The sequence below is a fragment of the Phragmites australis genome, chromosome 24 (genome assembly GCF_958298935.1).
Source record: "Phragmites australis chromosome 24, lpPhrAust1.1, whole genome shotgun sequence".
Classification (NCBI taxonomy): Eukaryota; Viridiplantae; Streptophyta; class Magnoliopsida; order Poales; family Poaceae; genus Phragmites; species Phragmites australis.
Genome location: NC_084944.1, coordinates 6,198,655 through 6,222,959, shown reverse-complemented (window position 1 = coordinate 6,222,959; position 24,305 = coordinate 6,198,655). Strand labels below are relative to the sequence as shown.

Sequence of the window (24,305 nt, the reverse complement as noted above, 5' to 3'; positions counted from 1 at the left end):
GCTTTAGTTGATCTAAATGTCTTAGCGACTTAGCCCTATTTATCTTAATGTAATATTAAGTAACCTGTTAAATACAAAATCCAGCGTTTTCATCAATCTTGCTGTTCTTTATGCACTTCATCTGTTCCGTGTAACTTCTCCTTCACAATGCTAGTTCTGTTGTTATCAGATATTGCAGTTCTAGATCAGAATCCATAATTTTTTTTACAGGTTGCTGAATCAGTTTCTAGATGGCTGAAGTTTTTCATTTTATTGAAGCATATAATCATGTGACCATTCTTATTCAGCTTTTACAACATCGCTTTACAGCAGCATAAAAGTTGTTCCATCATGCATATATTCATAGAATAACTCTATACATTTGCAGGAAAACTCGTGCATGTATAATCACATGGGGCTATCCTCCAATGGTTCCTAGTGACTTATCGGTGTCAAGTTTGTCAGCTGCATTGAAAGACATAAGCTTGTTATATCTCGATGGATATTCACATGAGACGCCATTAGTTGTTGCTAAGCAAGTAAGTTCATTCGGAAAGTGTTGCAGCATTAATTCGCTCATACATATAATGCTAATTTGTTTCTAGTAGTCTCTGTTGTTCAATATTTAGAAATATTAGATTCCTTGTGGATATTTTTTTTCTTCAGAACGTGTCATCCCGAATTTCATTACACAGAGGCAATAAAATTACAACTTATCCCATCATTCGAACCAAAATATTTACACGGAAACGAGCTAAAAACAACGAAAATAAGCCCGAGTTGACCAAAGCAGCATAGAGGGCTGCCTCCAACCAAAACCCACCAACATGACCGACGCAGGGATTCACCGATACAACCACGAAGGTGCCCAAAATAGAATAGATCGCTGGCTACATATGGTAAGCCTATCTAGGCGGCCGAACGCCAGAACACAAACATAAGAGACTTCATAAACCCTCTTGCGCTCATCAGCCAACCATTGTTGTTCCTTCTAGATGATCTTGAAGATTGCACCAGCTTGAACACATTCCTTACTTTGCACCCTTGCGATCTTTGCAGCTTCATCTCCCTGCTTCTTGGGATGAAAGAGGAGCACCGTCTCCTGCAAGATATGCACACTGTCCACCAACATGCCTTGGTGTTGTCTATCTTGGAGACCTACCCAGTAACGAAGAAAAGAACAAGCACATCATATTATCTCAATAGGAGCTCGTACTGGTTTTTTTTTTTTATCAAAGACCACTCTATTCCTCATTCTCCAAATAGCCCAAACAATTGTAGCTAATCCCATCATGTAAAGATTTTCTCCTCCAAGAAGAAAATGTTTAACCCAAAGAAAATAATGATCGATGGTTGCTGGCTGACAGTTAGCCCCAATCACCAACCCCACCAAACTCCATATATATGTACAGCCAAAAAACAAATGGTTGATGTTCTTAGATTCACAACAGAAGACGAATTTAGTGTCCCCTTTCCATTTCCTCTTGAGTAGATTATCTTTAGTAAGAATGGCATTTTAATGTACTAGCCACATGAAAATTTTGATTTTTAAAGGCATTTTGGCTTTCCAGATTGTATTATAATGTAAACTAATGTTGTTTCTACACAAATGTTTATACATTGATTTCATTGAGAAATTTCCCATGCTTCCCCAACGCCAAATAGGCTTGTCCTTCTCAGAGGACAGAGCATAGGTCATAAGAACATCTCTCAATCTTGTAAGCTTGCATTGAAGATCTTCATTAAGCCATCTTCTATTAGAAAAAATTCCATTATTTAGATGCAGCAGTAGCTACAGTCATATTTTGATCATTACATATCTCATGAAGATTATGAAAGATACTTCACCACACCAAACATATACTGTCAAGTTAAACTGACAAGTGTTTGCTACAGTTGGGATTGATGGGAATGGAGGGAGTAACTATGGCTGACGGGAGGGCGAGGTGCTGGACCTTGCCACCCTGGCCCTGTAGCTGAAGAAGAAAGAGGTGTGGGGAGAAGGGGTTAACAGGGTAGAGTACATTGGATAATTTCTTACATAATTTTATTATCTGGACTGCCCAATCTTAAGTAGATGTTGGCTCTAAAAGCTCCAAACATGTTATATCATCAAGCCTAGATAGGGTCCAACCAAACTAAATTTTGCATTTAACTGATTGGCACATTCAAAATCAAATTAATATAACTAATGCTGAACAAATATGCTGATTAATTGCTTATCTCTGGACTTTTTGTTCCTATCCCTGCCTCTTGTGTGTGCCCGTGTTCACACCACTGTCATTGGTAGGTTTGCCCCAACATGACATAGACTGGGGGCATATTTGGTAGAGCTTCTAGACCAGTTTTCAGAGTAGAATTAGGGGAGTTATGTCAAACGACAGTTTGCAGTTTTTAATTTTCAGAGTGATTCTGTGGAAGTGAGTCACTAAAATAAACTAGATGCTAAAAGCTAAAAAATCAGTTTTCCCTAATTCACTTCCCCACAGAATTACTTTCTCTATAAAGTTTATCCTAAAGAATCATTTTCAACCACATAATCATTTTTCCTAGAGAATCACTTACTCTAGGGAATTTGGATCAGTTAAACCACACAATTTTTTACAAAGGCATAATTGGAAGGTTTGCTGAGTCTAGCAAGCTCCATAGTCTGTTCGGGCAAATTTTCACAGGTACAGTTGCTTGAATTTCTTGTTTTACATTGTATGGTTTAATATAATTATATTAGTTTCTACCCAAATAGTAAATACTCTGATTTTCTTAATTAAAGAAATGGACATCAATCTCATGCATGCTCTGTGCACTACTGGAGATCCTTCTGCAATATCCTCGTGCGAGATTTGTAATTGTAACCCTTGGAGAAAATGGTTGCATGATGCTTGAGAGTGGTGACAGTGGTTAGTTTTGATCTTTTCAGGATAAGTTTAAGAACACCAAGGATCATTCGTAATGTATAAATGTTGCATTTGAGACTTCAAGCTCAATGTATTACTTGTTGTATTCTTAAATAGGTGATGATTCTGGAATAGATACAGCAAATATAGAGAATGTTGCCGAGTCCTTGAAGCTGGAAGTGCATAAAGATGACATACTTGCCAACTTGTGTATCATCCAAGGTATGAGAAGTTTCTGTTTTTCAGATTGTTGAATCATCCAAAGTGCGATAAATTATCTCTACACCTCTTCTACTGTTTTTGACAGTTTCCATTTTTACCATATTCTAGTTAATGAGACTTTCTGCGAGAGGGCTTGGGACAACGTTTGGAAAACTGCTAAATAAGAACAGTAGAGATTATTCCAGCTTTAGAGCTTGTTGATACCACAGGTTGTGGGGATGCATTTATAGGAGCTGTACTTCACAGTGAGGAATACTATTTCCATCCTTTTCTTCATTATGTTTACCCTAAAGAGCAGAAATTTGCTTAAACAAGTAACAAAACTGCTACTCTTTTGTTGGGTTTGAGGTCAAAAGTATGCGTCTTATATGATTTATGCATATTCAACAGTTAGTTATGAATAAATGACGTTTTGTTACTGTCGATATTTTATTGTGATCTTACTGTTTCTCATGTTCATCTACATAGGACTATCCACCGTAATGCCACCCAAAAATATGTTGTCTTCTGCTTGTCGAGTGGTAAACACAATTTCCTTCTGCTTTGGAAATGCAACTGAAGACGATAGCTTTACTCTGTCACTGGTTCTGAATGTGATGAAATACTGAGCTTGTTGTTCATGTTGCAGGCGTGAATCAAATGCCAGGCAATCAGCGTGCAGGCTGGTCTAACCTGGCGGTCCGATTCACACCTGGCTAAGAGCATCTCCAAGAGTTTCCTAATCCCACCCCTATAGTTAAATTTAGGGAATTTTATCCTAAAATATAGCTCCAACAGCTCCTCAATACCACTTCCAATATTTACCAATCTCCAAAATCACCCATCTCACTCTCTACTTTTGGGAGCGCCCCCTCGTTCCCAAAAATACCTGACCGGCCTCGGGCCCACCCCTCGTCCACACGCGACTGCCAGTGGCGCGAGCTTCCTCGGCAGTGGAGCCCTACTGCAGGATCGGGCTTGGAAAGGAAGACTCTAGCTTGGGCTACACGCTTGCTTGAGCAGAGGAGCGGCTGCTTTGGACGGTGTCGGAGAGGGCCTGGTGGCTGTGGGTTTTTTCGGTGGCAGAGTCAAGTGCCCTGCCATGACTGGCGTTGGAGCAGATAGCCGCGTGCTTGGTTCACTCGATGGCAGAGGAAACACAGACGCCGAGGAAGGTAGGAGCTCACAGTAGTTGTATGATGTGGATCTGGTAAGAGAAGAGGCAGAGGAGGGGACAAAGATGACATGTGGGATCCACTCGTTCATGATATATAAGAGGAAATATAGGAAATGAGTATTTGGGAGTCTATTGGAGAGGAAGAAGATTTAGAGAGTGAATTTTATCAGGAAGACTCTCTATATTGTGATATTAAGAGTGAGTTTTAGAAAATCTCTTGGAGATGCTCTAAGCTCCTATGTTAGACACTGCCACAATTGTGCCATTTGTATTGCAAGCTTTCTAAATTTCAGACGTCTGAAATTTAGGAACGGAAATCAAGTGACGACACTGGTGAGGTTTAGGGTTCGAGGAGGGGGTTTTAGGGTCGTCGGTGTGCTTCCGGGGTTTAGAGGGATGCTCAGGGAAGCATGCTGGTCTGGTGGAGGAGACAGGCACATGGGTGGGGCAGCGATGTGGCGGTAGCGTTGCCGACCGTAGGCGACAGAGGATGGCCAATGGGCCAGGGTGGGGTGGGGAGCGCGAAAATGAGTTGTTAGCGAGGGAGGGGCGACAACCGTGGATCTGACGGCGGGACCACTGCCAGAGACGGTCGAAGGTGAGTGGGAGACGGGGGAGCAAGCCGGCATTGGTTGAAGAAATGTTACGAGCAACATCGATTGAAGAAAGTTGTTGGTGGGGCAGGATCTGTATGTTAAAGAAATGCTGTGAGCCGTTGGATACCCATCCAACAGCTCACAATTGTCATCTTAAAACAAAGAAAAAACAGGTGCCTAATAAATATCAACGTCCTTTGTATTGTCATTTATAGAGCTTGAGAGTTGTACGTCTATACTATTTAAAAAAGTAGGCACAAGGAACTGACTTGCCCTCTCCTGTCTGTTTTTTTTTTTGGCCATTTGAAATTATGCATCTAGAAATAGTGTTTGGCAATGGTTGAATAAAATAAGCCCGGGAGAAGCCTATGATTTGGAGGGTTGAGAAACAGGTGAACGTGTGAGTTGAACCACCATTGTTAAAATTCAGATTTGGTCACATCCAGGATGGAAGATGCAAAAGGAGATCACAGCAGCCTCTGATTTCTGAACGTGTATGGTCAACACTTGGTTCATATTGCTGAGCCAAATCCGATCTCGCCACGTCGGCCGCCGGTCAACGCGTCTGACCAGGCGTCACGGGCAACGACACCGAAGGCAACAAGTCATCCCGCCGGCGCCCGCCGCCGCCATGTCGAGGTGCGCTGCACGACGGCGGCGTGCAGACATGGGACAGTCCACCAGGGAGAGCTTGGAGAGTCCAAAGCAGCTTGCAACTTCTCCTCTGCCTCTTATAAACCGAAACAAACTGGATCGAGTCGCGGCATTGCAGCAAACGTCGGCATCTCCTGTTCTTGGCTTGACATCTGCAGTGTCGATGGCTTCGAGCTCCGGCACGGAGGCGCCGGGCGCGAACGTCAACGCGCCCGCCCCCGCGGCCGCGGTCGTCGTCGAGAGGAGCCCGGCGGCGGCTCGCCTGTCGGAACTCGGCGTCAGGTCCTGGCCTAAGTGAGTAGACGGCGAGCACTCTTTCTTGTACAGCCTTCTTCTGCGAAACAAGTCGCGTCACCTGCAGTTGTTGGAAACGTTGTAGGTGGGGCGGCCCTCCGGGGAGGTATGCGCTGAGGTACGGCGCGCGGCAGACGTGCTACATCGTGAGAGGGAAGGTGAGGGCCACCGTGGAGGGCTCGCCAGAGCGCGCAATAGAGTTCGGCGCCGGCGACCTCGTCGTCTTCGCCAGGGGGGCGCGGTGCACCTGGCACATCGCCGCCGCCGTCGACATGCACTACGCCTTCGATCCGACTTAACAGGACGCAAAAGACTTGTTCTACGTATACTGACTCAGAATGTGAAAGCTGAAAACTGAAGACCTGTAATTTCTGTGCATGGCACTCTTTAAAAGAAAAAGAAACGTCATTGCTGTTGATCATGGGTGAAGAAACCAAGCATTGCATCTGATTCTTGCTCCATTGTGCTGCATATCCAACTCAGCTATTTGCACCTCAAAATTTCACATGGTTGAGGGTACTACCTCAAACATGCATTTTGGCATCATCACAGTATGAACCATAGGTGTATTATTCAACGGTCAGAGAATTGATACCAGTTCAACTATTTGTACCTGAAAATTTCATTCTCTGATCCCAGTTCAACTATTTGTACCTGAAAATTTCACATTGTAAGGAGGTAGACCATTGGTTGAGTACTACCCAAAACATGCATTTTGGCATCACAGTATCAACCATAGATTTATGGCCAACAGCCAGGGAATTGAAATTCTGCTCTCCAACTTCAGGGCGATAACTTTTAACACCTAAGCCCTAAGAGGCATGTACGACAGCCAGGTAAACAACAACCATGAAGCAGAACATTTCTACCACAGAATATACAAAGTGTACAAAGGAACATCACCTCTCTGTCTCATATGAAGGAGACCTACAAAGGGGCATGTCGGTGCCACCGATTTATTGTTAAGGTAGCCTGTCAGGGCACCGCTTAACCCCAATCAAATTCGAATAGAATGTTTGTAGACTCCAGCCTTGGTACCTCACTATGTAGAATGTTTGTAGACTCCAGCCTTGGTACCTCACTATGATGAGCAGCTTCTATTGATAATCCATCAGCAGGGACACTCACAAAATCATTCAGATGAGCTCCATCAGCAGGGGCACTCGCAAAATCATTCAGAAGAGCTTCGCTAGGAACAGGACTGCTCTGGTGATTCAGATGGTGCCAATTCTGTGTTGTTTGAAGAGAACCATCTGCCTGAACATTGCCACCTGTTGTTTGATTGAATAAATCATCGACATGAGAAGATGTCAAGTTCTCTGTTGCTGCAACGGACTCATGCTGAAGACCTAACCCCTGGCTTACAGTGGAATGCACAGGTCCAGAGTTAGTCGTTAAATGCTGAGATTGTGCTGTGCTGATACTGTCATCTGGTACCCCCATATCGAACAGATCAGATGCCACACTAGCAAGTATGTCTTCCCAGCTTTTTGTGCAGACATCGATTACTGGTTCTTGCAGGCATTGTGTTCTCTGAGTTGTCAATGAGGAGCATTGCGAAAGTTGCGGTCCTATGACATTCGTTCCATTTGAAGCAACATGGCAATATGCTGCTGGTTGACCTTGTCGTGTCTGAAATGCTATTGGTGCACTGAAAGATCTTTGAGGGGGATTGTTCTGAGCAGTACCAGTGAAAGAATAAGTTCTTGGTGCAACTTGAACTGGCTGAGATACATGTGTCAAGGTCTGATGCATCAGGGAATTATCTGGAGTAGCAGCAGAACCAAATCGGTTAACGGTTGTGGTTGTGACACCTGGAGAGACAACCCCTACTCTTTTGAATATTGCATGCGACTGAGTATTTTGAGCGATGTGAGCATTGCCTGTACCTCTTCCAGCTCTTGGTGTACTGACAGTTCCAGCTACACTCAGTGAGACTCTTACTGAGGGATGCCTTTGTTGGTTTTGACTCACTTCACTCGCAAGAGGACTTCGGTTGGCAAGAGAAGGGTGACCCATATTTGGTACTGAAGATGAAAGCGATTGTGGGGCTGCAACTTGATGATGCATAACTTGCGCTTGCTGTCTGGGTGACATCACTGTTGAGCACATGGCATTCTGGTGTTTTTCTGGACCAGATGCTGGCAGAGTTTTGCACTTGAATGCTTGCCTAAGTGTTTTCCACTTTGTTTCCTTATCAACAGCATGACAATGATCAGCAACCGAGGTTCCGTTACCCCAATAGTTACATGGCGCTGGAGCATCACATACAAAACAGTGGCACTGCATTTGAAAAACAAAAATGAAATCGCATTAAAGAAAATATTTTTGCCACACTGCTACTGTGCATTCTATTATATTGCCAACAACATAAGTGAAAATATCGGTCACTGACCATGCTGCAATGCATCACATGAGAAGTAGTGCTGAAGGGCAAGTTTGAGCATAAATAGCGCGAGTGAGGGAAATCCCTGCATGCTATCTGCAGAAGAATAGACAATTGTTTAAAGTAAATGTAATGAAAGAATTCTACTAAAGATAAACTAAAGTCTCTATGATAGATTTATCATGAACTAAAACACGATGATATCAATAGAATAGGCAGACACATATGCACTTAAGAAGATCAGCATTAAAATAATGTATATTTAAGCACTTCCATATTATTTGGATCACAAGGTACGTTCTGTAGCAGTGAGAAAAGCATAACATCAAATTAGTGCATGCTAGCAGAAACTAACCACTTTAGCTGCTTGATTATAGAGTTACACACAGACATCCAATGAAATCAACATGATATAGTTACACACAGCTGAAATAATATCATTAACCGTTTATGCATACCTTTCCCTACAATGAATGAAATGCAGCTCAATATATCAACCGTCTATACATGCTTTCCAATACAAAAGGTGATGCATAAAATGCAGTGCTACAGATTGAAATGGAAGGAACCAAATACCTGGCCTTTCTCTGCGACTATCTGCAATTCATCCGAGCTGCCATCTCCCTCGCTGCCATCCTCCTCAGCAACGGTAACCACCTTATCAGGGTCGCCGTCTAGAACCACACAGTCATCGTCGTCCTCATCACGACCACCATCAGGTTTAGTCTTATTCTGCAGCACCAGTGGTGATGACCACTCACTCATAATCAGGAGATCATCAGGCTTGGTTGTCTTCTGCAGCACCGGTGGAGACGACAACTCACTCATAATCATGAGATCATCGAAATCGTCCCCGATTGCATCATCATCCACATCGAAAAGGTCAGACGCCCATCCAAGCGGGTCGAGGGGCAACTTGTTGCCCACGGGGGAATCCTCCTCGTCGGAGCTGATATCCACAACACCACCTACCGGTGCCATCCAACCACCCGAATCAAAAAACCTTACACCCGCTGCACAAATTTCCACAGATTTCCCCAAACCATCAACAACTCAACGAGGTCCCTAGGAACAAAGAAATCCTTCCCCCAACAGAACGCTAGCCGGAGAAAGGTGAGCCCAAGATGTCACCGGTCGCCATGGATCAAAATCTAAAAGGGTCCGCAAGAAACGCGTCCAGGAGCACACCTAGCCCATCAAAATGCAATCTTGGTTCATCCAGCAGCCGATTGGCCGTCGACGCACTAGTGTTTTACCGCAGAACGGCGAAATCCGGCATCGATGGGGTGGGGAAAGTGCCTGGAACCAACAGATTCGGAGAAAAAAACCACACAAGATCAAAAACATCGCGTGTGGAAGCTGAGTGAGAGCCGGATATGCTTCGATTCACATAAGGAAACACGAGCACGCACAAGGGGAGAAGAAGTGCAAACCTCAAGAAGTCCTCTCTCTCCTCGACGGAGAAGAAGCAGCGGAGGGGGAGAAAGATCACTTCTTGCTCGTGTTCTGGAGAGAGAGAGCAGGAGACTGCTCATCGCCTGTGCCGCGAATCTTCCGAGAAATCCCGCTGTTAATTCATCCTTCTGTGCTGATGCTCTTGTACATCTCACTAACGATATTAGACTATATGAAAGTAGCGGGACTTTCTGACCAGTCCGCCCGTCCACGTCCGCATCGTGCGGCTCTCGGCGCGCGCGGAGCGTTCCGGCTCGCGCGGCCGCCCCGGGCCCGTGGCTCAGTGCCTGCCTTCCGCCGATCTCTCTAGATGCGATACCGCTCGTCACGCGCCGGTCGGTGCTATTTGGTGTGCCGGTTGTCTCTTGTGCTGCTGAGGCGCTGGTATCCGGTGTCTTGCGTTGTGTGAGCCTATTGGTGCGCGTTCTTTCCGGTGGGCAGCTGCTTGGCTTGGACGCCGGTTGATAGAGCTGAACACTTCTCCTCCTTTCTTTTTTTCTCCTCCCTTTTCGTTCTTCTGCTCCGCTTAGGTTCTTACGTGAACACTGTTCCTGCCTCTGGTCAGTGCTGCTCTTGCATTTCGGATCCTACACCCCCTCCCTTTTCGTTCTTTTGCTGCGCTTAGGTTCTTACGTGAACACTGTTCCTGCCTCTGGTCAGTGCTGTTCTTGCATTTCGGATTCTACACCGGAGTTCTTCGATTACCCTCTGTTTCCTTCATTCCTCGGCAGTCACCCAACTCCATAAGCATCTTGAGTAAGTCTCTTAGGCTTCCCATGGCAAGAATTCATGATTTGGTTGATCGATTTTGAGTTTTAGTAAAGTTCATGAGTTTTTGAGATTTTAGACCAAAATGAGGATTTAGATGAAATTTGAGTTAGGAATCGAGTTGCTAGGTTGATGAGTGAATTTTAGACTCCATAAACCATCTCAAACATGTTCCTGTTTAGTTGGAAAAGATCGTATTTTAATTTGGTAAATTTTTCCCCAAATTAGAGAAGTTCTGAGTAGTGCGGAGTATCCGCATAAAAGTGCGAATAGTCCGCAAAAGTGCGGAGATTCTGCATCAAAGTGCGAAGGGTCCGCATTTTCTAGGAAAATAGCAATTTGAATTGTATTCGAGATTTTCTTAGGGTTAAGTAACAAAGTTAGTCTAGAACCCTTGGTATGGTATATGCGCAGGAGTATGTAGCATATATTCAAGTTTGGAGTTAAATTGATCGACGAATCGTCGAAAACACATTTTCAGCCCAGGTCCGGAGTGTCCGGACAAAAGTTTGGAGGGTCCGCATATGTCCGGAGTATCCGGAGAATTCTCCGGATAGTCTGGAGTTTGCCTGAGTTGCGCAATGTCCGGATGTTCCGCATAATTTTACGCATAGTCCGCATATGTCCGGAGGTTCCGGAGAATTCTCCGGAGGTTCTGCATTTTGATAACTTTTCAAATTGGTTTGAGTTCCAATTTTGTTCTAGCTCGCATGTTTGCACTTTTAATATGTTTTACGCATCTTATGGCATGCATTGTTGCATTTCATCCATACTCATAGCATTGCACGCGTTATTCTTTTTAGAGAATGCCGAACCGACGATCTCGGTGAGCGAGGGTGATCCGGAGGCACCCCACCTTTGTGAGCCAGTGCATCAAGGCAAGCAACTAACATATTTCACCCATGTCAAATTTGGAAGTCTCAATTAATGAATATGCTTATGTATGTATGCATGTGTCGGGTACCCTTGAGTAGAACCTATGCCGATTGCATCTTTCTACCTTGGTCAATTGTTCAAGTAATTTCCTTGTAGCCTAGAGATGGTGTTATGTCTAGGTACGAGTACGATATACATGCTTAGCAATGCTTAGGTCTTTCGATAGAACTCGAACGACGAAGTTTTCCATTGTTTGCGAGTATAGGGAATTATAATTGATTAAAAATACATGCTAATGGTGAGATGGTTGGTGAGTGGTGAGTATGAGACGAGATGTGGGCGGTGTTAGGGGTGTCGTCTACCTCGGTGGAAAGTCCAGGGGGCAGGTCGGGAGAAAAAACCGAAGCAGCATAGACCACTTGCATCGTTTAAGGCCGATCGTCGGGATTGTTGGCTTTAGCACTTACCTTACTCACCACATGCCGATCTAATGGTAAGGCGAGCCGAATAGCTTTGCAGCTGTGGCTTTATGGGTGTGAACATCGACGGTGTGAGCGGGCGGGCTTATAAGCGGTACTAGTTTGCTCCGGGAGTAGTTCTAGTATCGCCGCGCCAAGCGATGCATGCCCCACACGGTTGGGGTTGATTGGGAAAGGTTGTCACGAGTACCCCCTTGTGTGCACTTTGGCCGGTGGCACAAGCCGAATGGTTCTCGTATCGTGTGGGTCCAGGAGTATCCCCTGCAGGGTGTATAAACAGTTTGAACTGCCGCGCTCTCCGTCATGAGCATGCTATTGTTTCATCTGCACCCGGTTGTAGAGTTCTCGTTGTGGTTTGTGGATGATGGCATGAGGTTGATGGTTGGGTATGTGATTATGGTCTGGGTATGGTGGTTGGTGGTTCAAGTTGGCACTTGTTCACATTGATATACTTGTTGTTACATTTACTTATGTTCAGTTGGTGGTGCAGAGTAGTTTCATATATGTTGATTAAGTTAGTTGCACACACACTTGTCCAGATTGTTTACCACTTTAATTCACTTAACCGCATGTTTAATCCTTGCTACTAGCTAATGCATGATCCTTGGAGTCGAGCTATGTATATGTACTCTATATTGTGTAAGACTTGCGAGTACCTTCGTACTCAGGGTGCTACCCTTAAGTTGATGCAGGTTCACAGGTCGGCGAGAAGGGAGCGGTGTTTGACTACTTCGTGCCCGCCAATGCAGGTGGTGGGAAAGAGTAGTGCATCCTACTCTGGGTGATCGTGCTTTTGTGATGGAGCCTAAGGGCATATGACTCCATCCCCCTTTTGTTGTATAGCTTTTAGTCTTCTGCTGTTTAGTTCTTTTGCTGGTTAGGAGTTGAGCAGGTTTTAGTCTCCTCCTAGCTCTCTTTTACTATAAATTATGATAACTTATTGCATGCTTAAGAACTTGTAATATAATGTTAATTACTCACTCTTTTGTTAAGCTTTGTTGTGATGCTATATGTTGGTAAGGTATGTGTTTCGATCCTGGGCGCAAAACACGTGCCGGGACTACCGGAGCGGTATTCTGATTAATCGTTGAAGTTGCGATCAAGTAAATGATCGACTTAATGATTAATTAGAATACTATTTGGACGGTTCCTCACAAAGGCCAACCGAGCTCTCATGGGCCGTTCCCGGCAATGCCTCAATGACATGGACCTCAAGGAGATTGCCCTGCTCGGCTGCAAGTATACTTGGTACAACCACTAGTTCGAGCCGACGTTTGTTCTCCTCGACCATGTCTTCTGCTCAGCCGATTGGGAAGATCTGTATCTAGACTGCATCCTCCAAAGCTCTACCACCATGATCTCCGATAACTGTCCCCTCACCTTGGGTCTGCGAGATAACATTCGAGGAAGGCGTCATTTCCATTTTGAAAGTTTCTAGCCGAAGTTGGAGGTCTTTCACGAGGAGGTCGAGCACTCTTGGACGGCATCGGTGGACATGCGCTGCTTGCTCCAGCATGTCTTCATCAAGTTCAAGCGGCTATCGCGCAACTTGTAGGCATGGAGTGCGAGAAAGGTTGGCCATGTTAGGTTGCAGATGCGACACTCCAAGGAGCTGCTCCTTCTCCTCAAGATCGCTTAGGATTCCAGAGCGCTCTCAGCTGAGGAGGATCGATCGAGGAGGATCAGTTGAGGAGGATTGGCATCCCTCGAGTGGACCATTGCTCGTTTGTGTTCGCACATTTACTAGTTGCATGAGGGCGAAGCCAACACATCCTATTTTTAGCGTCATGCTCGTCTAAGGAAGAGGAAGAACTTCACGGCAAAAGTCAAGGTCCACGACCGAGTCCTAATCAGCCAGGATGACAAACAAGAGGCAGTGTGGGACTATTTCTCGGCTCTTTTGGGATGATGGAGGAACCGTCTGCCACTCTTGATCTTGGAGCATTCTATCAACCGCCTCGTGATCTGTCCGGCTTGGAGGTCCCGTTCTCGAAGAACGAGGTGTGGGCCACGGTCAAGACGCTCCTGCTCGACAAGGCGCCTGGGTCGGACAGTTTCACTTGTCGTTTTTATAGAACTTGATGGACCACCATCAGGGCAGATATCATGGTCGTCTTGTACGCTCTCCAGCAGGGCAACGCGCTGAACCTCTCGCTGCTTAACTCAGCCTTCGTCACACTACTCCCGAAGAAGGTCGATGCTCTAGAGGCCAATGATTACCGACGATCAGCCTCATTCACAGTTTTGCCAAATTGGTGGCGAAGCTAATGGTGAAAGTGCATCTAGCCCCTATGTGTGGTTTTGGTAATTAATGACAATACCTATGGACTAACAATGTTGTTGAGATTGTTAGTAGGTTGTTCAATAGGTGATGCATGGAGAAGAGACATGCATGAACTCTAGGTGAATGGGGAGAATGAAAATGCATCAAGATGAATGAGCTCTAGGTGATGCTCGGGTAAGTTGATGACAATGTCTATGGACTAACAATCATATTGAGAATTGCTATTAGGTTATTCCATAGGAGATGCATAAGTGATGAAGCATGGATTCTTTGAGAAATACCATGAGTTCAAAGAATTGCATCAAAAGTCATTAAGACTTTAGTGATGCTCATAAGAAGAAGAAGAAGCTCAATAAGATTAGTAATAAGCTTGAAGGCTAAGTTACTTGTGGAGATCAAGTAACTAAAGGTATGATTTATCAATAGAGTTTCATGGACTAACCCGTGTGCTATGTGTTTAAAAATGAGTGGGGTTAGGTTCTATATGAAGATTGACAATACGCATGAAGGCTAATAAGTTACTTATGGAGATCAAGTAACTTAAGGTATAAAAGTTGTCATTTAGGTTTTATGGACTAACCCATGTACTTTGTGCTTGAGAGTGAGTTGGGGTTAGGATCCATAAGAAGGCATAAGTTGAATTGAAATCATATATGTCAAGAGTGAAGAACAAGAGTGGACTCCATATTTGATAAAATGAATTCCCTGAAGATGTCGAATACAAAATGATTTTCTATGGTAAGACGGTGAAGGGCAAGCAAGACTCGGCTGCGATGGACCATCCGGTGGTGAAGGGCAAGCAAATGACTTGACGCCGAAGGACCAAGGCGATGGTGAAGAGCGAGTGAAGCTTTGCGCCAATAGACCGTGCAAGGCCATGAGAAGCTATGAATGATTCGCATCAATCATATGAAGAATCAAAAAGAGATGGAGTGAAGAATTTATGAAAGTTAGCAACCCTCAAGGTTTGAAAGAAAGAAGCGGTACTTGAAAGTTTTCAAATGCTCAAAGTGGTTCAAATGAGTTTTATCTTTGAATTTGAGTATAGGTATGCCGCACTATTAAGAGGGATGCAACATGAGCTAATTGTCGCATCTCAGTGCTCAAGAGTTCCCAACCAAACCCAAAGTGAGAGTTTGTCGTTAAGAGTCCGGAGCGGGAAGTGCGGAAGTGTCCAAAATAGGTTTTGGAGTGTTCCTAGTTTGATTCTACGTGTTTTAGGTCATGAATTCAGTTGGGATGTGTAGCCCTCTAAATAAGCTTTCCATAGAGTCTAAAATCGTCGAAATCGGACTCCGGGATCAAAAGTTATCGCCGTTTTTCGAAGGTCAGCTGTGCTGTGGCCGGAGACTCCGGTGTAGGCCGGACACTCTGGTACCTGGAAAGGCCGGAGACTCCGGTGAAGTCCGGATACTCCGGTACCTGGAGTGGCCGGAGACTCCGGGAAGTCTCCGGGGCTGTTTTCTGTGTTAAGTGCCGATCGGAGACTCCGGTGTAGGCCGGATACTCCGGTAAAAGTCCAGAAAAGGCATAACTGCTAGTTCTGACACATTCTGTGACCGTTCTGACGCTGTCTTTAGAATTGGGACCGGATACTCCGGGGTAGGTGCATCAGAACAGTAATGGCTAGTTCTTTTGAGTGGGCTATTTATACCCTACTCACCCTATCCTTTGGGGCTGCTGCAAGGGGCACGAAAGAACACATTTTTAGAGCCAAAAGAACCTCTCCCACTCCATTCTAGTGTGTGATTTGAGAAGAAAAGTGAGTTGGGTTGAGAGATTGGAATATTGAGTGCAAGTGAGTTAAAATCCAATCTTGGGCACTTGAGTTCTCGGCAAGAAGTTTGTCGTTGTGTTTGTTACTCTTGGAGGTGAAGCCTCCTAGGCGGCTAGGCGTCGCCGACGAGCACCCAAGGTTGTGGGTTGCCGCGGAAGTTTGTGAAGGGCTCGATTTCGCCTCCGTAAGGGAAGAATTCAAGAGTGAACCGAGGAAAGCGGTTGAAAGAGACCCGGCTCGTTGGAGCTTCCTCAACGGAGACGTAGGATTCACGGTGGTGAATCCGAACTTCAGGAAACAAATCTTTGTGTCTCCTCTCTTGTTTTTGAGTGTAGGTTCTTCGTGGATCTACTTGGAATCATCTTCGGGAACACACGACATCACTTGGTTTGAGCTAGAACTCTCTACCCATCATTTATATTCAGTTTCGAGCTCAGTTCTGTACAGAATCCGGAAAATCTGGACTTCACCGGAGTTTCCGGACCTGTACAACCCGGAGACTCATCCGGTGAACAGTAATTTCAGGCATATGAACAGTGTTTTCAGCCTTTTTCAATTTAAGTTTTATTGCATATCTCTTGCTAGATTAGAGTAATTTTTGTCACCTTAGGATTGTAATTTTCACATTTATTTAGGGTGATTGTGCACTAGTTGAGCCTACCATATTTAGGTTTTTCACTTGTGAAAAATCCGTTAATTTATATTCCGCTGCAAGTTTAGACCAACGGTAAAAGGGGACGAATTCACCCCCCCTCTAGGCGACATCATTGTCCTTTCAAATGGCCAACCGGCTGGCACCCGAACTACCCACCTTGGTCTCCTACAACCAGAGCGCTTTTGTGAAAGGTCGTTGCATCCACGACAACTTCGTTGTGGTGTAGCAGATGGCATGGCTGCTCCACCACTAGAGGAACGCTCGGGTTATGCTTAAATTGGATATTTCCAAGGCGTTCAATTCCGTGTCTTGGTCCTTCTTGCTGGATGTTCTGCAACATTTGGGTTTTGGGCACATATGGCGCAACCTACTATGCAACCTCCTGCGCACATCCACGATGCATGCAATGGTCAATGGCATCCCGGGTCTGGAGATCAGTCATCGGCGTAGGCTCTGATAGGGGGACCCCCTCTCGCCCATGCTTTTCATCATTATCATGGATGTCCTCGATGCTTTGATCACCTCAACGAGCTCTCAAGGACTGCTTCAGCTACTCCTGCCACGCAGCCCCAATCACCGTGTCTCGCTCTACGCTGACAATGTGGTGCTCTTCCTAAAGCCATGCGAAGATGACATGTCCATTGTCAAGGAGATCTTGTAGAATTTCGGCGACGTGTTCAGGCTCAAGGCAAACATAAATAAGAGCTTCGTCATCCCAATCCAATGCCCATTGTTAAGGAGATCCAGCAGCGTTTCGATGACGCGTCCGGGCTCAAGGCAAACATCAATAAGAGCTCTGTCATCCCTATCCAATGAAAAGATCATGACATGGAGGTGTTTTGGGAAGCACTGCCTCGCGTTGTGGCCTCTTTCCCCTACAAGTATTTGGGTCTTTCGCTCTCCATCGGAAAGCTCTCGAAGGTGGGCTTGTACCCTTTGATTGACAAGATCACTGACAGGATGCCGCGTTGGAAGGCGGTCCTCATTCATCCGACAGGCCAAGTGATGCTGGTTTGGGCAGTGCTTACAACAATCTCAGTCTACCATCTTATCGCGCTGGACCTTCCTAAGTGGGCTCTCAAGGCGATAGACAAGCTCTGACATGCTTTCATGTGGAAGGGCAGATCCCAAGTCCATGGTGGCCACTATGCTGTCTCCTGGCGCCACATGTGTCGGTCGATTGAGCTGGGTGGCCTCAAAATCCATGATCTGTTATCCTTGAGTTGGTCACTACGCATGCGGTGGCAATGGCTATAGAAGACGTAGCTTGAATGACCATGGGTCGGCCTTAAGTTATCAGTGCAGGCATCGACGGTAGCCATGTTCTTCGTGTTTGTGGCCTCGACGGTGGGCTCTGGTGAACGCACTTTGTTCTGGTCCGATCGCTGGATTGATGGCAAATCCGTGCACGACCTTGCGTTGTCTCTCGTCAAGGCCATCTCCAAGCAGATGTTCAACCACCGGACGGTCCAGTAGGCGTTGCATGATCACTGATGGGTCCACGATATCAGAGGAGGTCTATCGGTACCGGCCCTGGTGTAGTATCTGAATCTATGAGATATCATGGCCGGGGTTATCCTCTAGGAGGACGTCGAAGACCATCATAGCTGGACGCTATCGCCTACGGGTGAGTACTCCTCGAAGTTGGCTTACTGCATTTCTTCATCGGTGCGGTGGGTATCGAGCCATAGAGGCCCATATGTAAATCATGGGCGCCACTGCGATGCAAATTCTTCACATGGCTCGCGATCCTCGGCCATCTTGCGAAGTGTGGCCTTCCACATCCGGCACGTTGCCCTTTGTGCGACTAGGAGGACAAAACTGTGCGCCACCTCCTTATGTGTTTGCTAGAGAGGTGTGGTTCACGGCCCTATCGCTCGTTGGCCTCCAGGTTCTGACCCCCAACTAGAGGACGAGCTGCTAAAGGACTGGTGGCGCTGCATGCAATGTCAGCTGCCTAAGCCTATGCGGAAAGGTTTCAACTCGCTCGTCATCTTGGTGATTTGGCAACTATGGAAACATCAAAATTCTTATGTGTACAATGACGCGTTCCCAGATGTCCAGACGGTGCTGCGGAACATCATGAAAGATGCCAAACTCTGGTGCATGGCAGAAGCTAAAGGGTTGAGCGTGGTTTGTCCATCGTTGGTTTGACGCGTGTTTCTTTCCTTCTTTTTTCGGTCTAGTCCGTGGTTGTCTTTCTTTTTAGTCCGTGGCGCATATGTTTGTTTATAATTATTGACAGGGTTTTGTGTCAATGTGCACCTGTGTGTATCTCTCTGCGTGATGTTTCGGATGTAAATCATTTGCCTTTGTTCTTCTTATAATGCAATGATGCGTTTGCTTTTGTTCTTCTTATAATGCAATGATGCGTAGTTCTTCTGCTTGTTCCGAAAAAAATTATGTGTACAAATTCAAATAGACTTATATAAGGAATAGGAGGAAACACTTCTAAAAATAGAAGTTGTCGGTACAGTAGGCCTGCAGGAGCTATCGTTTGTGCCCGCCACGGCGCCACCCACGTTGTCATTCCGTCGAACACCTCGCGGGCACCGCCGTCTCCTCCACATCCCGGCGGCTAATCCCAGGTGATGATGGACAGGTTCTTCTCCTACGCCTCCACCGCCCCACGGCGGAGCGAGGACGCCGGCATCACCCTCCTCTCGGGCCCTCCGTGCTGGTAAGCAGCTCATACTCACCTTGCCTCGCTCAAACTAGCTCCTTTGCGCGCACGCTGCGCTCCGAGACCGAGACCGAAGCTATCGCAGCACCCTCGCATCACGCTGTGCTCTTCTTTTGCTGAGAGAACAGCGGGAAGACCTCGCTCCTCTTCCAGTTCGCGGTGAACCGCGCGGCGGAGAGCGGCCGTAGTGTGGTGTTCATCTGCAGCAAGGGGAGGCTGGAGAGCAACCCACCTTTCTTGTCCCAGGTGAGGAGCCTCTGCTTGGAAGCTTTGCATATGGTCAATGTTAGCGATTTGCAGCGGTTGCAAGTGCCGTGTTGCTGTTGATTGTTGTTCCTCATTTCTGAATCACACCTTGTCCGTGTGCTTTCAGGGTGTTGACCCGTCGATGAGCGCGCTTCATAGGGTACAAATCAAGTGGGTGGTCACTTTTATGATTGTTAATTTGAATGATCTGAGAAAATTATGCATTGAATTGTGGTTGTTCTGTGTGTCTAGTTTTATGGTAGTTGATTTGATTTTGTAACAAAATAACGCATTCAAATGTGGCATGTCGGGCATTTGATGGATTATAATGCTTTCATTCCTCTTCAGCCCACTGTGCGTTTTGCAGTTTTGTTGTAATAGTATCTATTTCACGCAGCTCTAGCTAATTTACGCTCAAAATTATGTGTTGTCTTGTGTCTGCACCTAGATACGTTGAAGATGGCGAGGAAATCAGAAATTACTTTGCTGCATTTCACCTGCATGATAACTTCCCTGCTGCAGTCATTGTTGATGATTTTGCAGATTTCTTCTCTGAAAGGTGCTATTTTCTCCATCTTTCTGACACAAACAGTATTTATCTGTGTACATTGTAAGCTTCATGGTTTGCAACTCAGGTTCAGCATTCCTTGCATGTATCCCCTTATGGGCAGCAACCATGAGATGACTTCATTCTAGATACATTGCATCTGGATAAACCTAACTGCATATTTTTGGGGCACTTCTGCCTAACATAATATATGTTGTCTACTTATCTTGATGCTATATGCTTAGTCATTTACAGATTACTTGAGTTTCATATATCACGTAGCTCAGCATATCCAGAATACTGCCATCAGCTGTTTTACTGAAACATTAGCTTGTAGAGCACCTACTTCACTATGTTTTAGGGATGGTACGACCTTTTGAAATATACTTACGGTTGATTGAAATCATAAAAGAAGTTCATACATCTCATTAGAAATTCTAGACTTGCGGTCTTGATATGTTATAGAGGTAGTTCTGACCTTGCTGGAACTGATAGGAGCTGTCAACAAAGGTATGGAAATACCAGGGCTCGAGATCTAGCAATGGTTCGCATATTAGCTTTGTGCCAAAATGCCATTGCGCATGCAAAGTAAGTGATGAAGTCAACTCTAGACTGAAATATCTGTCTATTTACGTGCTGTTTGGAGTAAATGCCCAAATCTCTTTCACAGTGCAAAGCTCGGAACCCTTGGGTCTTGCGAACTCTTGCTCTCTGATGTACAGCACGGTGACACCCCAAGATCACTGTTCATTTACAAGAGATGGATAAGTTCCATATACACAATCCAAGGTAAATCCTGTAGGTAGAGTGTTAGACATTATTCTTGTTCGTTCTTCCTTGTGAGATTTCCTTTGTGTTCTATGTCCACCTTAAAATACCTAGGTGAACATGCCAATGTACCAATGGAATATAGGTCACACAGAATTGCAATTGACTGATTTAATTGAAAATGCATATTAACCTTCATTTTTTCCTTTCATGGAACTAGCTCTATTAATGTTAGTTCATGATGGAATGCCTCAATATTACTTGAGTTGGCATATTTACACGATTTAATTTGTCTGTCTTCCCTTAGGTGACGGCGTGGGATCCTACATACTTAGTAACATTGGCAATTCAGAAAGTGGAACCAAGGAAGCAAGAACAGCAAAATACTCAATAGCACTGCAGTATCTTGTTCTTGAAGAGATCAGGAATGGATAACTTTTTGTTCTTTTATTTAACTTCAGTGTCAGAGAATGTAGAAAAGTTACCTTAGGCAATTAGAAAACAGAGATTGTATCAGCCAATAGCTAATTTACATACAGTATACAGTCTCCCAGTTCCCATTGGGGCACGATTTTAAGTGAGAATTTGCATCCCTGCGTTCATGTTCCTTTTTAGGACACACCCCTTCGTTGATGTTGTATATCTGTTCTACTCAACTTCTGAAGATACCATTCCCAGTGGCCTTGTTTTCCCGGAAGTTCAGAAACTGTTACAGTTGTTGGAGAGGATTGCTTATATTTGACCGGTTGAAGGACAGGAGTCAGAGTAACATTTGACAAGTTGTTGGACAGGATTGCTTATATTTGACTAGCAAAACTATTTGACAAAGCTACGTGTTCTTGCTTAAGAACATCCTTGGCAAGAGCAGGTAGCATAGTGACAGCCAACTGGTATTTTCACTGCGTTTTCGAATACTACATTTGATTTTCAATTTGTATGCACTGAATGTGTCCTTTGCTCTTCAATTGGTGAATGTTTATTCTGCATGTTTCGATTAGATATAAAAAAATAAAAAATAATGCATGTACCGAAACAGACACACTGGTACTAAGCACAGAACCGACTGTTTTGAGTTCATTGGAAAAGAAAGACCTAACATTTCTACTGTATGATATGAAATTGAAAATGCTAGTAGAAGCACATCATAGTAAATAGTGCGAGGCAATCAAATCACAAGAAAAATAGTGCAAGGCAGACTCACTAGATGCATTTTATGATTAAAATTTCTGGAACACACAGATTAACTGTAATATTTGGATATCCCCTATGAACAAATACAGCAGTACAGGCCACCTTGTGGCACAACTCAAATACCAAATGGGTTCATCGTAAAATTATGATTATTCCCAGAGTAATGTATCCACATTCCACAATGAAGTCATTGACATTGGTCCGTTCGAAAAAAAGTAATTGACATTGCAATATATTATTTGAAATACCTCTATAGCTGCATATTACAGTTCAGGTATGCAGAGAAAAACAAAAGGAAAGAAAAAAAAGCCTAATTTGAAGGCTGTTCCAGACATTGCATAAATAAAGTTCATACTCCTCAAAGATCACTGGCAAGGAGGTCGATAAAACTGGAAGGATTCAAACGTCTCCAACACCAACTGCTAACTGAAACAAATGAAATCTAGCTATCTCTTCATGTCTTGATGACGTTTAGAGGTGAGCCATGCTACTCATAGATCTTTAACAATCTCAATGCCCATGGAGTTGGCTGTGCCAATGATGGACTTGCACAAAGCCTCGAGCGACATGTGCTTGCAGAACGGATCAGCCTGCTTCAATTTCGCGATCTCATATACATGGCGGAGAGTGAGGGATGACACATTGCTGTGACCTGGGCGACTGCTGGCTGTTTCTATTCCCGCAGCCTTCTTGAGGAACCATGATACGGAGGGTGACTTGACTACAAACTCGAAGGTGCTATCCTTGTAGGCTGTTAAGGTGACTTGCATAGGAGTGTCTCCCTTATACTTTTGGGTCCTGGCATTGAAATCCTTGCAGAATGCCATCAAGTTGAGCCTATAGAAACCCAGCGCTGGACCAACTGGAGGTGCAGGACGGGCAGCACCAGCCGGGACGATAAGACGGATTGTTGCCAGCACAGGCTTCCTTGCTGCTGCATCTTTCAGAGTTGCCATCTTACAGAGCTATCTGCACTACAACAAGAGAGTTTCCGTCAAACCGGGAGACTTTTCAATGAATTTTGGCACAACATATTGTAAATAGAAGGAAGTTTCCCATGGCTCCTGCCTCCTAGTGCCTTAAATTTTCCTGAAACCGCCATGTGTTTCCACTTAGACAGGATGTCAGAAAATAATTAGAACTACAAGGTACATCGTGTTACAATCAGAGTTCAAAATGACCCGTGTAACTGGTTGTCTTTCAGTAAAAGAGTAACAATATTTCAGAAAATACAATCAACCTTCACGACTTGCATGTTTTTCTTCAGATATATAACAGCTGTTCTGTTGAATAACAAAGACGCTTGGCTTGTCACCTTTACTGAAATCGTATTATGTTCAGATATATTTCAATCGTCTTTCAGGAAAGTGGCAAAGCCTTCCCTGGCAGCACTCATATTATTTTCCCCAAACAAGTGAAGCGGGAAAAAAGAGACAATTTTTTCTAAGAGACCAAAACAACAAGAATACCTACACCTAGGTAGGGTCTGTTGCCTTCCGCGGTCTGTATCACACAAGGACTCAGGGCTGAACTCTAGAGAGGCAAATCAGTAGCCATTTCAGTGAGGAACCATACCACCCAATCCTTCTTCCTCCTTGGAAGATTTGGATCTGACAGCTCAGAAGGCAGGTAAGAGGTTCATCTCCCAGAACAAGTTGCATCCAAGCAAGTTAGGTTCCTTACCAACGAAAGAAAACAGCCCTAAATGGGGATGGATCACCAGTCCAACCCAATCCAATCGACGGGTCCGCGGGGGAAGTGCGACTAGCTGCCTGCCGTTCTTCTCCTTCGGTGGAATCACCAGCGTCTGGCGGTGGCAGCTGCCGTTCTTCTTCTTCGGTGGAACCACCAGAGTCTGGCGGCGGGAGTGGGAGCTGCGGTGCGGTCTGGCGGTGGCGGCGGGAGTGCAGGTCTCGGCCCGTCGGCCAGTCTTTGCCTCTTTGGGCTGATCCCAGCCCAATGTGGGGAGGCCGGAAGCCCATAATGACTACTAATATATTTTTTCTTTTATGTAAAGAAAAAGTCTATTTTCACTTCAAACAAATAAATTTTTATTGGGAGACTATTTTGACGACACCATGTAGTGTAATTGTCCCACTTGTAAGTGTATATAAATAGACATTTCACTTGTAAATGGTGTAAAAATATTGTAACTACATATAAAATGGTACAACTTATTAGTTTATAACTATAATATGACTAACGTTTGTTATATAAGAATCAGATATAAGTTGTGCAAACTAACTTGTATGTTGTAATGTCGTGTAGATAAATTTTTAAGGACAAAGAGTTTTGTTTTTCTATAGGTTAACAGTTCCATTCAAGACAAACTGAGTAGAAAAGGTTGTGTTTGCACCAATAGGGCAATTGTTGGTTATTTTTTTCCTATTGGTCA

At 44.8% G+C, this 24,305-nt stretch overlaps 4 protein-coding genes and 1 pseudogene across 7 annotated transcripts; 3 read left to right on the top strand and 2 right to left on the bottom strand.

Moving 5' to 3' along the window:
- Nucleotides 1-1,905: 1,905 nt before the first annotated feature.
- Nucleotides 1,906-3,831, top strand: LOC133908062 (uncharacterized; annotated as a pseudogene).
- A 1,764-nt stretch (nt 3,832-5,595) lies between these two features.
- On the top strand, nt 5,596-6,266 carry LOC133907355 (uncharacterized). The gene is made up of 2 exons (XM_062349379.1): nt 5,596-5,795; nt 5,881-6,266. Exons 1-2 carry the CDS (start codon nt 5,665-5,667, stop codon nt 6,092-6,094), a joined length of 345 nt encoding a protein of 114 aa, XP_062205363.1. The 5' UTR covers nt 5,596-5,664; the 3' UTR covers nt 6,095-6,266.
- Nucleotides 6,267-6,626: 360 nt separating this feature from the next.
- LOC133907354 (RPM1 interacting protein 13-like) lies at nt 6,627-9,892 on the bottom strand. Its single transcript, XM_062349378.1, has 4 exons — nt 9,615-9,892; nt 8,758-9,480; nt 8,191-8,277; nt 6,627-8,078 (listed from the first exon to the last, which is right to left on the bottom strand). Exons 2-4 carry the CDS (start codon nt 9,160-9,162, stop codon nt 6,783-6,785), a joined length of 1,788 nt encoding a protein of 595 aa, XP_062205362.1. The 5' UTR covers nt 9,163-9,480; nt 9,615-9,892; the 3' UTR covers nt 6,627-6,782.
- An 8,995-nt stretch (nt 9,893-18,887) lies between these two features.
- LOC133906911 (uncharacterized) lies at nt 18,888-21,313 on the top strand. Of its 2 annotated transcripts, XM_062348870.1 has the most exons (7): nt 18,895-19,155; nt 19,287-19,404; nt 19,532-19,575; nt 19,853-19,963; nt 20,447-20,539; nt 20,622-20,740; nt 21,027-21,313. In XM_062348870.1, exons 1-7 carry the CDS (start codon nt 19,067-19,069, stop codon nt 21,152-21,154), a joined length of 702 nt encoding a protein of 233 aa, XP_062204854.1. In that variant the 5' UTR covers nt 18,895-19,066; the 3' UTR covers nt 21,155-21,313. The 2 variants fall into 2 exon arrangements, with proteins under 2 accessions (XP_062204856.1, XP_062204854.1); XM_062348872.1 differs by lacking the exon at nt 20,447-20,539 and having other exon boundaries at nt 18,888-19,155.
- Nucleotides 21,314-22,114: 801 nt separating this feature from the next.
- Nucleotides 22,115-23,844, bottom strand: LOC133908073 (uncharacterized). Of its 3 annotated transcripts, none has more exons than XM_062350201.1 (2): nt 23,594-23,844; nt 22,115-22,884 (listed from the first exon to the last, which is right to left on the bottom strand). In XM_062350201.1, the coding sequence occupies exon 2, from the start codon at nt 22,864-22,866 to the stop codon at nt 22,402-22,404; it is 465 nt and encodes a 154-aa protein (XP_062206185.1). In that variant the 5' UTR covers nt 22,867-22,884; nt 23,594-23,844; the 3' UTR covers nt 22,115-22,401. The 3 variants fall into 3 exon arrangements, with proteins under 3 accessions (XP_062206185.1, XP_062206184.1, XP_062206186.1); XM_062350200.1 differs by having other exon boundaries at nt 22,115-22,879; nt 23,594-23,841; XM_062350202.1 differs by lacking the exon at nt 23,594-23,844 and adding an exon at nt 23,384-23,587.
- Nucleotides 23,845-24,305: the final 461 nt, after the last annotated feature.